At 38.9% G+C, this 12,478-nt stretch overlaps 1 protein-coding gene across 2 annotated transcripts; it reads left to right on the forward strand.

Annotated features, from left to right (window-relative positions):
* On the forward strand, window positions 1-8,651 carry nbl1 (NBL1, DAN family BMP antagonist). 2 transcript variants are annotated; one of them, XM_084734181.1, is made up of 4 exons: window positions 1-576; window positions 2,768-2,948; window positions 5,538-5,649; window positions 8,030-8,651. In XM_084734181.1, exons 2-4 carry the CDS (start codon window positions 2,776-2,778, stop codon window positions 8,309-8,311), a joined length of 567 nt encoding a protein of 188 aa, XP_084590307.1. In that variant the 5' UTR covers window positions 1-576; window positions 2,768-2,775; the 3' UTR covers window positions 8,312-8,651. The 2 variants fall into 2 exon arrangements, with proteins under 2 accessions (XP_084590307.1, XP_084590300.1); XM_084734174.1 differs by having other exon boundaries at window positions 2-492.
* Window positions 8,652-12,478: the final 3,827 nt, after the last annotated feature.

The following is a 12,478-nucleotide window of genomic DNA, read 5'->3' on the forward strand; positions in this document are numbered from 1 at the left end:
CCCTCCTTCCCCGTTTTCTTTCGTCCAGAAACGGCACAGCAGGACCCCTGTCCGAGGGCTCAGCCGCGCCTAACCCCTGCTACAGAGTTTTACAACAAAAGGCAACAACTTGGAAAGTGTTTTTCAGTGGAGTTACAGGGGAATTTAACACTGGACGGGAAGAGAACAAAGGGGAGGGACGGTCTGAGCTGATGGACACGGAGATGAGATAGCGCTCATAACCGACCCCATCTCCCCATCCTTCCCCGGCCGACGGACGGTTCTTTTTTCTTTCCGGATGATGTAACCGTTTGATGACAGACTGGGCTCGGATTTATCTTCACGAAGTGATCATATTTTCCCCCTGATTATCAGCGCACCGTGATATCCGACGGCCAGCCGCATCCTCTGGTCGTAGGAGCCCGTGTCCAGGTTTCGGTGAGGGGGCTCAGCTCAGCGGGACGTTGCGCAGTGCTCAACTGGCTGTTCCCCGGCCGGGGTCGGTGAGCGGTGGTAAGTGTGCCAACTCCGACCGCTGCTGGGGCTCGTTACTCACAAAGTACTTCATTACTCGTTACTTCTTTGGATTGTACCGTTGTAAGCATTCTTTCAACTGTTATTAATCGCCCGCGAATAGCTGTTTTTCAGCATCTTAAGATACTTTTACTCGTTTTCGACCGTTAGTTAGACCGTTAGTTTGCTACACTTGTTAAAAATGACGGTTGCAACTTATTTCACGTTCCTATGTAACTCGAGGGCAAACCCGTGACCCCGCCGGTTAAACATAGGGTTAAACTGAAGTGGATAGTGTGGTAAATAAGAGAAAGCCAAAAAAGGAATTATTTCTTGGCATCTCTTTGGCCAATACCAGCCGCCAAACGGCACATGAGAGAACTAACTGACTTTATCGTAACTAACGTTACGTTACTGGTTACTGGACACTGAGCCGTTACGAAAGATTGTGGCAACAAACTTCAAATTTAGACTACTTATTACTCGTTTTAGCACGTTTAAATGCCTGGGACAAATAACAAGTTTTTAGTCGTAACATACGCAGATATTGTATTTGAATCAGTAACTGATTCGTTACTGTAAAGCGTTACCACTTTAACACTAATCCACCTGTAGAGTTTGCTGCGTATAAAGATAACAGCCTGACCTCTTGAAGTCTGTCAAAAAAAAAGATAGATATTTATGAAACCAATTCCTGCCTCCTCATAACATCCCATCCCAGCACCCCATTTATCTTTTATATCTAGCAGTGGTGAAAAGAGTGAAAAAGTCTTTGAAAAAGTACTGAAAATCTGCACTCAAGTACAAGTACTCTTACATCAGCCTTCTGAAATATTACTCAAGTACAAGTAGAACTATTAGTGTTAAAGAAGTACAAAAGTACAAAGTATTCTTCTTAAAAACCACATAGATTTGTTACTTTCTAACTGGTGCTCAGTCTGATAAGTGGGCTGAGTGTAAAGGAAATTGCCTGAACTCTTTAAGTCTGTCAAAAAAAGTTACATATTTAGGCCTATATTAAGTCCTTCCTCCTCACAACAGCACAACCCTACAGCCTCTTTATATCTTCCATCAATGCACAATAGCATGGAGTGTAAGCAACTAATTACAACTACCCAAGTAACTGTAATTAAGACATTTTATTTGGCTATCTTTATTATTATTTTACTTGCACTTAAGTATTTGTTACATGTAATCAGCTTAATTACTTCTAAAATCTTGATGTATTCTACTGAGTAGATCTGTAGTTTGGATTAATATCCAAAACTTTCAACTGCCATTTTTGTATTTTGTAACAAATCAGATTAGATAGGCCAATGGAGAAAAATGCTGCAACAGGCACAGATGTGTAGAGGTGACCGTGACCACTGACCAGAACAGCTCAGGAGTTGGGAGTAGATTAGACTGAAGATTTGGAGAAACAGACACCCCTTTGGTCAATACCTGCTATTGGTAATGCATTAGATATCAATGGTTAATGAGGAACTAAAATGTTAACACCAGTAGTTTTACTTTAAGCTGAGTAATATTTCAATAATATAACTTGAGTCCTGATTTTCAGTGCTCTTTCCACCACTGGTGCTCGGTCTTTAGAGCGAGCTGCGTTTAAAGAAAGTATGAACTCTTGAAGTCTGTCAGCAGCCTGTTTATCTTTAATATCTCGTTATATGCAATAGCTAAGGAGAGCTCTATTCTTGAAGACAAGGCTGCTTGTGTCAGACACATATGGAAACGCTGAAAAGTATGTAAAGGAGTCGATGTGGGTGACCACTGGGCACTTTTTTATAAGCAGCAGGAGAAAACGATTTGGTAGGTTGTAAATGACGTGACTGGTTGAGGCATTTTTAAAGAAGAGGGTGAAAGAGGGCAGAGGACAGACTTTGTATTAGAGTCAGGTGGTATGGAGCAGACGTTTGCCTCCCTCCCCCCATTGTATTGTTTCTTTTGGGACAATGTGAACCTAGAATATTGTTCTCAGTGCAGCTGGTGATTCGGATAATTAAGAAGTTGTCTCTTTTAATTATTCAAATGAGCCAAACGTGATAACTGGGCAAACTATGAAGCACAGGACCTCTGGGTTTCAAGCTGCTAATCACCAGGAAGTTGTCAATCCACATCTGCAGGGATATGCAAAGTTCAAATTTCCGATTAACTGTAAAACTAGACAGTATCTGACCAGTAGACATCAGACAACATTAAGAGATTCTGAGAGTGTGTTTTTGCCTGTAACAAAGTTAACAGAGCAGTAACATGCTGTGGTTTTCTGCCCCTTTAGGTGCAGTCATGTGGCAGAGGATTCAGATTTGCTGCGCACTGTTTGCACTGTATTCAGCGGCACCGCCTGCACACATCAACCGCCTGGCGCTGTTCCCTGACAAGAGCGCCTGGTGCGAAGCCAAGAACATCACACAGATAGTCGGGCACACGGGATGTCAGCCTCGCTCTATTCAAAACAGGTCAGGATGAAGGCCCTCTCTGTCTGTCTCTCTCTCTCTCCCTCTGTCTGACGATCTGTCAGTGCAGCTGAGAAAAGTGAATAATCCGGAAATGTCTACATGTCAATAAGTTGCATCCTCAGAGTTGTGCCTCTTTCAGTTAGTAGTGCACATTATCAAAGTGCTTCAACCTAAAGTCCCATACTAAAGTAATTTTTCATCTTATTGTAAGTTTACTACAAACTACCACAATCTAACACATACATTTCATTATATTACCAACCATGATTTTAAACATGCAAAAGCATTTTAGATTTGTGTATTTTTTTCTACCTTAGAGGAAGTTATTGGTTTCCATTTACTTAATCAATTTGCAAAGACCTGAGACTTGAAATAAATGTAAAACAGTGGGTACTTGTAAGGTTTGAAAATTGAATTTAAAAATCAAAATTAATTGAAAGACTGCAGGTAGTGATTTCAGAGGACCGGTATGTAGTATTTAGTGGCATCTAGGAGTGAGCTTGCAGATTAAAAATACCTAATTTTACTCTCGCCTTCCAAGCATGGAGAACTTATAGTGTCTGTGAAACTCCTGCAAAAAATGAAAGGCTGTATCAAGAGAAGGACTGCCCCCAACCGTTAACCAAACTTCAAGTTGATAAAAAGAGTCTTTGTAAACCACTTTTTAACTTATTTGGTAGTTCCAGAAAATTGGGCCTCACCATTGGACCTGAGGGATTGTTGGAACATGGGCTTTTTTTCTAGCAACACTTGGGTTATCAGCGTACAGCTGCTAACTGTGCTGTAGCTGCCATTAGCAAGTTCCTGTTAGACAGACGGAGCAGAAGTGAGAATTAATTGATTATTAAATTCCTTGCCAACTGTTTTGGTTATCAGTTAATCGGTTTGAGCATATTTTACTGAAAAAAGCCAAAGTTCTTTGTGTCTTGCTTCATAAATGTGAATATTTTCTGTTTTATTTGCTTCTCTCCAACACTGAACTGAATATCTTTGGGTCGTGGACAAAACACGACATTTGAGGATGTCATTTTGGGCTTGGAGAAACACTGATTAACATTTATTACTGTTTTCTGATATTTTGTGGACCAAACAGCTAATCAATTGGTCGAGAACAGAATTGACAGATTAATTAGTGATATAAATAATTGTTAGTTGCAGCCTTACGCCTGAGCTGATACAATGTTACAGCAGCATTACCAGGATACAGGGCATTCAGGTGTTGACAGGAGGTGTGAAGCGGGTGAAAAACAAGTTTGTAAACCTAGAGTTTAATTTTTAAGTCTGCAAGTATTGTTGGAAGTTATTTATTCTTGTGTTTTGAACAACAAGGTTATACTATGTTGAAATAAACAAAAAATTTTCATTCTCCTTGCTGGTTGTTCTGACACATTCAGAATCATTACTGCTTTTGCTTTTGCTTTTTACCATTTAGTAGACAGCTTACTTTGTGCACCAGAAATATATTGTTACATAATTAAATTAATATCATAAATGTGTGACAACTAGCCAGCTAATTTAATAATAATAATGATAATAATTTAATTGCCTGATCTGTAGTCACTAGACAAAACAGGCAAATATAACACTGCAACAACACTTGCAGTTAGGCTGTTTTTTATGCAGTTACTTCGAGATCACATGTTATACTAAGAGGACCAAAATCAACTCATCACATTAATGACTTTAGACACGTGTATGATTCATAGTGAAAGTACACAATGAAGTCCAAATATACCATATATGCACATGTAACACATACAAACAGTGTAAAAGGGTCCATACTACAGCATTATCTATTATTAGAATTATTATCTATTATTTTTATTTCTATTATTTTTTATCACATTTGGATGTGCTTTTGTCAACTTTTTGCAAGCCTTCAAGATCACTGACATGGCTGTTGGGAATAATCATAACTGAACACTAAGTCAAGGCATAAAAGTGTAGTTTTATTTGCTGCAGTTACATCATTAAAACAGACGTCCCATGTTATAGTAGCCAAAGATGAGAGGTTGACCAACTCCCATCTCTCTCATTTAGCAAGCAGCTAAGAGCCAAAAGTAGGTAAACTTAGTAATAAGACGAACCAACATTTTGTTTTCTTATGGCAACAGATTGATTATCTTGTTATCTTGCAACTATAAAGCTCATTTCTTCAAGATAAAATAATTAACTGGTAGGCATTGCTCCTCTTACTTACTTTTTTCTTACATACTATGTTGCCTTCAAGTTACTTATTTGAAAGAATACAGTTAAAAGGTTACAGTTAATTAGTTGTTCTAGTAAATTCCAGTCAGGAAATATTGTTTTAAATTCTTCCCCAAACTGCAACCCCCACAGTGAGTAGTACAAAGTAAAAATTTTGCACTTCCCATGACAGTATTTGGAGAAGGACACATTATAACCATGATTTACATTTTTAATAAGAAGCTGACCTGAGATTCACCTAATTTTTATGAATAATAAATCTTTACTTTGTGATTGTGTGTTCAGCCTGAGGCCATCAGGCATCCACAGCTCTTTCTTACACAGGCGGGAACACTGTGTCTGTGGGCACAATGTAAATAATTCCTTCTGTCCTCCTCACAGAGCTTGTCTGGGCCAGTGTTTCAGTTACAGCGTCCCCAACACATTCCCACAGTCAACCGAGTCTCTGGTGCACTGTGACTCCTGCATGCCTGCCCAGACACAGTGGGAAGTGGTAAGAGTTATTGCACATTAGCTCATGTAGCGAGCACACACCAACACGGACTCGTCAAACTCACACACTCACCACAACTTTCCACCATGACAATCACTGCTTACTGACTAACACAGAACAGAAGGAAAAAAACACTGATGGAAGTTTTTGAAGAGATTTCTGTCACAATGTTCTGTAGTCCCTTGTAAACCTTTAGACTGTGTTTTTTATTCCTCTGAAGTTCATTGTCCCTCTTAGCCTGAAGGAATCCAGTCTTGCGACAACAAAGGCTTTGTAGTGAGGTGTATGTAGTTTGGAAATCTGCCAGGTAGACTGGGCGGGTGGGACCACAGGTGAGGTCGCCTCATGTTTCAGTGGAAAATATTGTATCTTTTGGAGTGCACTGCTGTTACCTGATAGATGCATTAATTCTCGCACTATTTTTGTTGCATGAGAAAGGCCAGAGAAAGTGCATTAACAGTCTCACCTTACTTCTAATTATCTGGAAATGGTTGTTTATGTCTGTGGTTATGATTGTTGTTGCAGGGCTTTAAACAAAATTCAGTTTGAAACAAAACAAAGTCAGCTCTCATGAAAGAGGATACTGCTCCATGCTGCTTTGGCACTTGTAGAAGATCTGGATAAAATAGCTGAATGATCATTTTCAGCGGGTAATGATAACAGTGAGGGGAAGTTGCGTGAGGTCTAGAGAGTCAGAGGAGCTTGTGCAACCCTGAGGTTTACAGGGGGTTGTATATTTTCTGTTTATTTCATTTTTATGTTTTTCTCAATAGTTCTTTATCCAGTGGACAATAGAATCATGGTGCAACCAATTTCTTAGCATGAAAAAACTGTCTTTAACAAAGCAAAAATACAACACTCAGGAATAAGAATCTAATGGCAAGTGGGCCCAAACAACACACACATCATACACATCCATCTATCCATCCATCCACATAGCAGTATGTACATATTGTAAAAATCAGAACTCCCTAGAAGGAAAAAGTAGTGAAAAAATGCCTCGGTGCATACAAGCAAATAAGTGTTTGAATCACAGATAAAAACAAACAAAATAAGTAAAACTGGAAAATAACTGGGGCCTGACCAATGATGGAGTTTTGGGGCTGATACTGATATTAGAGAGTAAAAAACTCTGATATCAATAGATCAGCCAATATTCATTATACAGAACATATACTATATACATAAACACACATTTTTTGCAATAATCTCTCAAAAGTAGCACTAATGACAATATGTTATGGAGGCAGGATATTTTACAGTTTAATAGTGAACTTTATTGTGTGAAAGCAGGAGTGTGCGCAGTAGTGTTTCTTCTGCCATAACCACAAAATATAACATCAAAAATAAAATTATCTAAATAAAAATCTCCTCCTCCTTCTTTTAAACTGGCTACGAACCACTCAGCGTAACTTTAACTGGGAAAATGTAAACACAGCCTTGTTATAGAGAATCCTCCCGGATCGCAGGCATTAAGAATAACTGTATAGACATAGTCAGTCTTCTCACTGATGGTCTTGTTAACATGTGTAGGTCATATAGACGCAAAAGAATTGACTAGACCCTCTCAGTTACAGAGACACCTACTTTATTTTTCTTTGCTCAGAATATTTTTAGTTCAATTTCTAAAGGAGATAGTATGATTATCTACATCTTATGTTTTGGATAAGTCTTTACTGTTCTATTTTTACTAATAGAAACACTACAGCATGTGTTTAAAATGGGTACTGCAGTTCAAATTCAAAATATTGGAGGGAGCTGTCTCCCCCATCCCCTCCTCCTCATCTACACGAGCACAAATCAAGTGCAACATTTCACTTTGACAAAGACAAGCAACAAGTACTACACTGTAAGTTGATCAGCTAATTTCTATATTTGCAATTTATTTATTGTTTGTGAAATATAAAGCAGCTTAAGCCTACTTTCAACATCTACTTATTTGATATCTTTTAATGATTTCTTACGACTCATAAACAGACACTAACTCATTCGGCGAGCATTTGGCATTCATTTTAGCTCCATGTAAAGTGATTAAACCTGAAACGGACAGTGTGACGTTCTGTACTGAAGTGGAAATTTTTTAAAGAAGAACATGCCGGCTGTAGCGTTTTTTTCAGAGAAGCCTGTATTTTAACTTGACATGTTTCCTTAATCTCTAATGACAGATCATGGTCATTTTATGATTTAGTACAGTAAATATATTACAGATTTCTTTTTAAAGACCAAAGCCAGAAAATGAGCAAATATAGCTCTTTTCCTGTTAGGATAAACTGCCGGTGTGCACTGGGTCACTGAGAGTCCATGTGGTTTGTGTGTGCGTGCGTGTGTGTGTGTGTATGTGTGTGTGTGTGTGTGTGTGTGTGTGTGTGTGTGTGAACAGGTGACTCTGGAGTGCCCGGGCAGTGAGGAGTCTCCTCATGTGGACAAGCTGGTGGAGAGGATCTTCCACTGCAGCTGCCAGTCCTGCAGTAAGGAAGGAGCCCAGGAGGGGGCGGTGATGCAGCTGTATCCAGCAGACAACGTCCTGGACACACCGTCTTTATCTGACACCCTCAGCGGCGCTCAGTCTCACCCTCTGCCCCCTTCAAACACACACTCTAATAAGCATGCTCACCCGCACACAGACCATCACACACTACCACATACATCAGACGGAGGGTAGGTCTGTCATTCCTTTTTTTTTTTGTCACTTTGCTCGTCTCTTCCACCCTCTCTACTCTCCTCCACCCTGCATCCTTTGTACCAATCTGTAGTATTGTAAAGGCACTTTGAAAATATGGCTTCACTTTGTGTAAAACATTTCTCTCATAGCACACACACACACGCACAAACTCATGCTATCAGATTACACTCTATTGTATATAAACTCATACAAACACACCAGCCTGTGCACTCTATGTGTTCGCTGATTAAATATCCAGACATGACTATAGTCTGTTAATAAGCTACAGTCTTGTTATTTTTAATCTGCTTTAATGCAATAAATTCTATTGTTGTGATAAGTGCCCTTTTGTCTTTTGTTGTATTCATACAAGTGCTGGTTTCTTTGTCACAGTCAGATTCACAAGAAAAGGAGTTGGAGAAAAAACAAAGAAATGCCCACAGCTTCCTTTCACTGCTGCTAAAAATGAAACTGTGCCTTTATTATCATGTGGCTGCTCGGTGCTTTGTGGGTTTGGGCCGTGATGGCACATGGTGTTGTTTTCTTTGATCAACAAAACTCAAGGCATGGACAAACATTTAATAGATGTTGGTGCCACTTACTGGAGCACAGAAGAGCTGCATGATGGGAAGAGACGCTGCTGTTTGCTGCTTCACTGGCCTGAATCCAATCTTGCTGTGCCAGAGAGTTTAATGAGATGCTGTGATTGAAAGCCACAGAGAAAGTTTCAAACAGATATTTTCACTTGTTTGTCCATGCTATTCAGAAATTAAAAAATGCTTTTTAAACTCCAACTAAAGCTAATGTCAAGTGGGTGTTTTATTAAGTTTCAAAGTCCTTTGTGTTTACTGGCTGAGCTGCAAGGGAGAGTTGGTAATACAAAGAGGGAGTTCACTCAAATGATTGTGACTTTGGAAGATTTCCGCTTGGCGTGGTGAACTCTGGCTGCTGATTTTGTCCACTGTGTCAAACATTTGAGTCATGTTATGAAGGGATCTCTTTACAGCCAGCATGGAGAGAAAGTATCAGTATTTTCATGTTATTGTGACAGACAAACTTAACACTACAGCCTGACTAATACTGGGTTTTGGGATAAAAGGGAGTTAAAAAAAATAAATAAATAATAATCCAACAATAGATTATAGGCATAAACACACATTTTTCTTTCGTTTCTTCAAAAGTGGTTAACACTCTATAGTTTAACATATACATATATATACATATATAATATATATATATATATATGTATATATACCGATGCATTTAAAGCTAACAAATAAAAACAACCTATAAAAAATAAGTTTTTAGGTGCATATCGAACAACATATATGTCAGTACCGATATAGACTGCTAGGTTTGATAGGCTTATAGTTTCAAGTAATAATGTGACACTGTACTGTTTTTCTTTTTCTGGCATGACAACAATATGCTGCCATAAAACTAAACAAAATATAACACCCACAATAAAATTACCTTGGTAACTTTTTCTTTTATGGGTGTGTAACTTATGATTCATCTCTTCTGCAAAGTCTTCTGGGAAGCAGTTTGTAACATGGGACAAAACAGATACAGTGTTTAACTGATAAACTTTCAGTAAGTAAATTTAAGTGAAACACTGGTGCATAAATGAGGGAGTTTGATAATTAGTGAACAGCAGGTCAACTAAATGTGCAAAAATGGGAAAATGTGTCTACAGACAAGCATACAATAAAACACAAAGTTTCCAATAATGAGTCAGTGATAAATTCATATCTAATTTGGTTCTCTCGGCTCTTAAAACAAGCTTATTCTTCCAATCAAGTCTTTAATTTTTCCCCTATATTTTGTGTTAAATCACAAAGCTGTCTCCAGAACACTTCAAACATTTCAGAATAAATGTCTGTGTTGTAGCAGTAGTGTTGTAACCTGGGCTTTAATAATACTTTGATAGTGGAACACTGACATGATGTAACTCACTACAATAACAACACGTAATAAATAACATGAACATTAATCACATAATTACTCAAGTGCTGTCACTGTGCCAAAGATAAGGCTGTTGAATTATGACCCTATTAAATCTATTGATATTAGATCATGTTCATGTGCTACTTGTTGACCTGAAATGCCACTGGACTCAGATGAATTACCATGGCAACAGGCAAGATGCTGTTCAGCAAATGGATGGCTGAGTGACCTCCTGCATGGCTTGAGGCAGATCCAGAGTCGCCGCTCAAAGCTTGACAGAGAAGAGAAGATGTTGAATTTATGGTCAGCTGCTGGGTTATGCAAACTAAAGTGCACACAAAACAAATACAGCCAAGTTAATAAAGACGGGCTGGAGGACATTTACTGAAGAACACTGTTTGAAGTGGCTGCCAAAAAATATCCATGTGTTACATTTTGTTTAAAAAAAAGTTCACAGACAGTCCAGCAGATGTCAGCAGATGTTACAGATAGAGTCCAGACTTTCTCTGAACTTGATGTTAACAACTTCTCAAGATAACAAACAAACCAAACAACAAGTCTCCAGCGTCTCTCCTCTCCTTCATCAATCATTCCCTCTTGTCTTTACATCCAGGCAGTACCTTTCTTCCATTTCTCGTCAGCCCCGTCCCATATCCTCCCATCTCTTTTCTCTTGTTCTGTGTAATTAAATTTGAACAGCGAAAGGTTGACTGTCTGTCTGTGCTGCAAAACAAATCGATCACTCCCTTATCTCATGGCCGCACAGCTGACAATGCTCTGAGACTGGTGAAAGGCAGACTCCAGACAGAGAAACTCAGAGGGACATTTCAGAACATGTCTCAGCTTTTTGTCATAGATTATCTGGTTTATCAAGCTTTGAATTACATTTAAACTTGTTCTGTTCTCATAGGCCAACTTATCATTTTCCATCTGGTACAAAACACTCCCCATGTCATTCCTTATATGTTTTCTGATATAATTTGGGGATTCTGATGTAATTCTCTCTCTCTGTGGGAGAGCATTCTTCTCAGTGTTTGTGTCCTCTATCAGTTTAAGTGCATCCTAATCTCATGTTTCTGAGAGGTTATCTGATTATCTGACTAAACTGAGATGCATTTACTTATGTAAACCTCAGCAAAGGTCACTTGGTTGGACAGATAAGATGAACAGGTTGAAGCTACAAGCAGCCTCAGTAATAATTTAGCATGACCTATTTTAGTTATTTAAATAGACAAATTTACTGTACTGCCAACCAAGCAGCCAAGAGCCAAAAACTGCAGTTCCATCAATAACTGCCTGAGGCCGATTGAGTCAATCTCCAGAGAGTCCTATTCTAAAATGCCCAACTTTACACCAGAAATAAATATATTTACAACCTGGAACCAAAAAAAAAAAAACTAAAAAAGGTCTCTACAGCTAATTTTCTCCTGTATGGGGGTGAAACTATAGAATTCACAAATTTATATTATATTAAGGTTTTAAGTTATGCATAAATAAGGGTGTGAACACTTTTGAGTGTCAGGTGGACACAGTCACAGATGGTTATCCACTACGTAACCATTTCATTTGGCCACCTCAGCTCTACTAACACTCCACCTCTTTGCCCATTTTTGGATTGGCCAGGAGTTATGGTGCACTCCAGGGAAGTCAGAAATTTCAATTGGAAGGCCCCCATAAGTCAGTTTTACGGCCCAGAAAGTTGGAGAAACCTCACCAACCCTGACTTTGAAATCCAATATGGGTGCTCTGTGCATCAGCAATAATGAAAGCTATTTATCAGCACTGATCTCATTAAATCAGTCTTACACACTGTCTGTGGACATGTTGCTATGGCTTTCATATCTGCAAAATACCACATAATGTATTATTACAAGCACAAGTTTTTTTTCTAACTTGTTGTACTAGAAGTCACCTGAGGTGTGATGTCATTCCCAGCTCTGACATCCGACCTCCGAGGTAAATGTGACGCACTATTAGCCAGGTTAAGAACTTCCAAGATGGCAACGAACAGAGCCAACACACTAAGAGCTTTAACATGCCTTTTCAGAAACCTAAAAATGACATCAAGGAGTATAAATTAGACTCACCTAACACAGGCTGAAAAGTTTATCCAACAGTGACGTCACAGTGTACCGACCACACCCTGGAGAACGCTTCTACATCACTGCAGCAAAGAGAGAAGGTAGACCGCTGGAGATAAGCAAAAACAAGATTTTCCAA

Source organism: Lutjanus erythropterus, chromosome 2 (assembly GCF_056507025.1).
Source record: "Lutjanus erythropterus isolate fLutEry1 chromosome 2, fLutEry1.hap2, whole genome shotgun sequence".
Lineage (NCBI taxonomy): Eukaryota > Metazoa > Chordata > Actinopteri > Lutjaniformes > Lutjanidae > Lutjanus > Lutjanus erythropterus.

Coding starts and splice junctions, on each gene's coding strand:
- nbl1 (XM_084734181.1), top strand. CDS start 2,776: ATGTGGCAGAGGATTCAGATTTGCTGCGCACTGTTTGCACTGTATTCA. Junction 2,949..5,537: donor CCTCGCTCTATTCAAAACAG/GTCAGGATGAAG, acceptor TCCTCCTCACAG/AGCTTGTCTGGGCCAGTGTT. Junction 5,650..8,029: donor CCCAGACACAGTGGGAAGTG/GTAAGAGTTATT, acceptor GTGTGTGAACAG/GTGACTCTGGAGTGCCCGGG.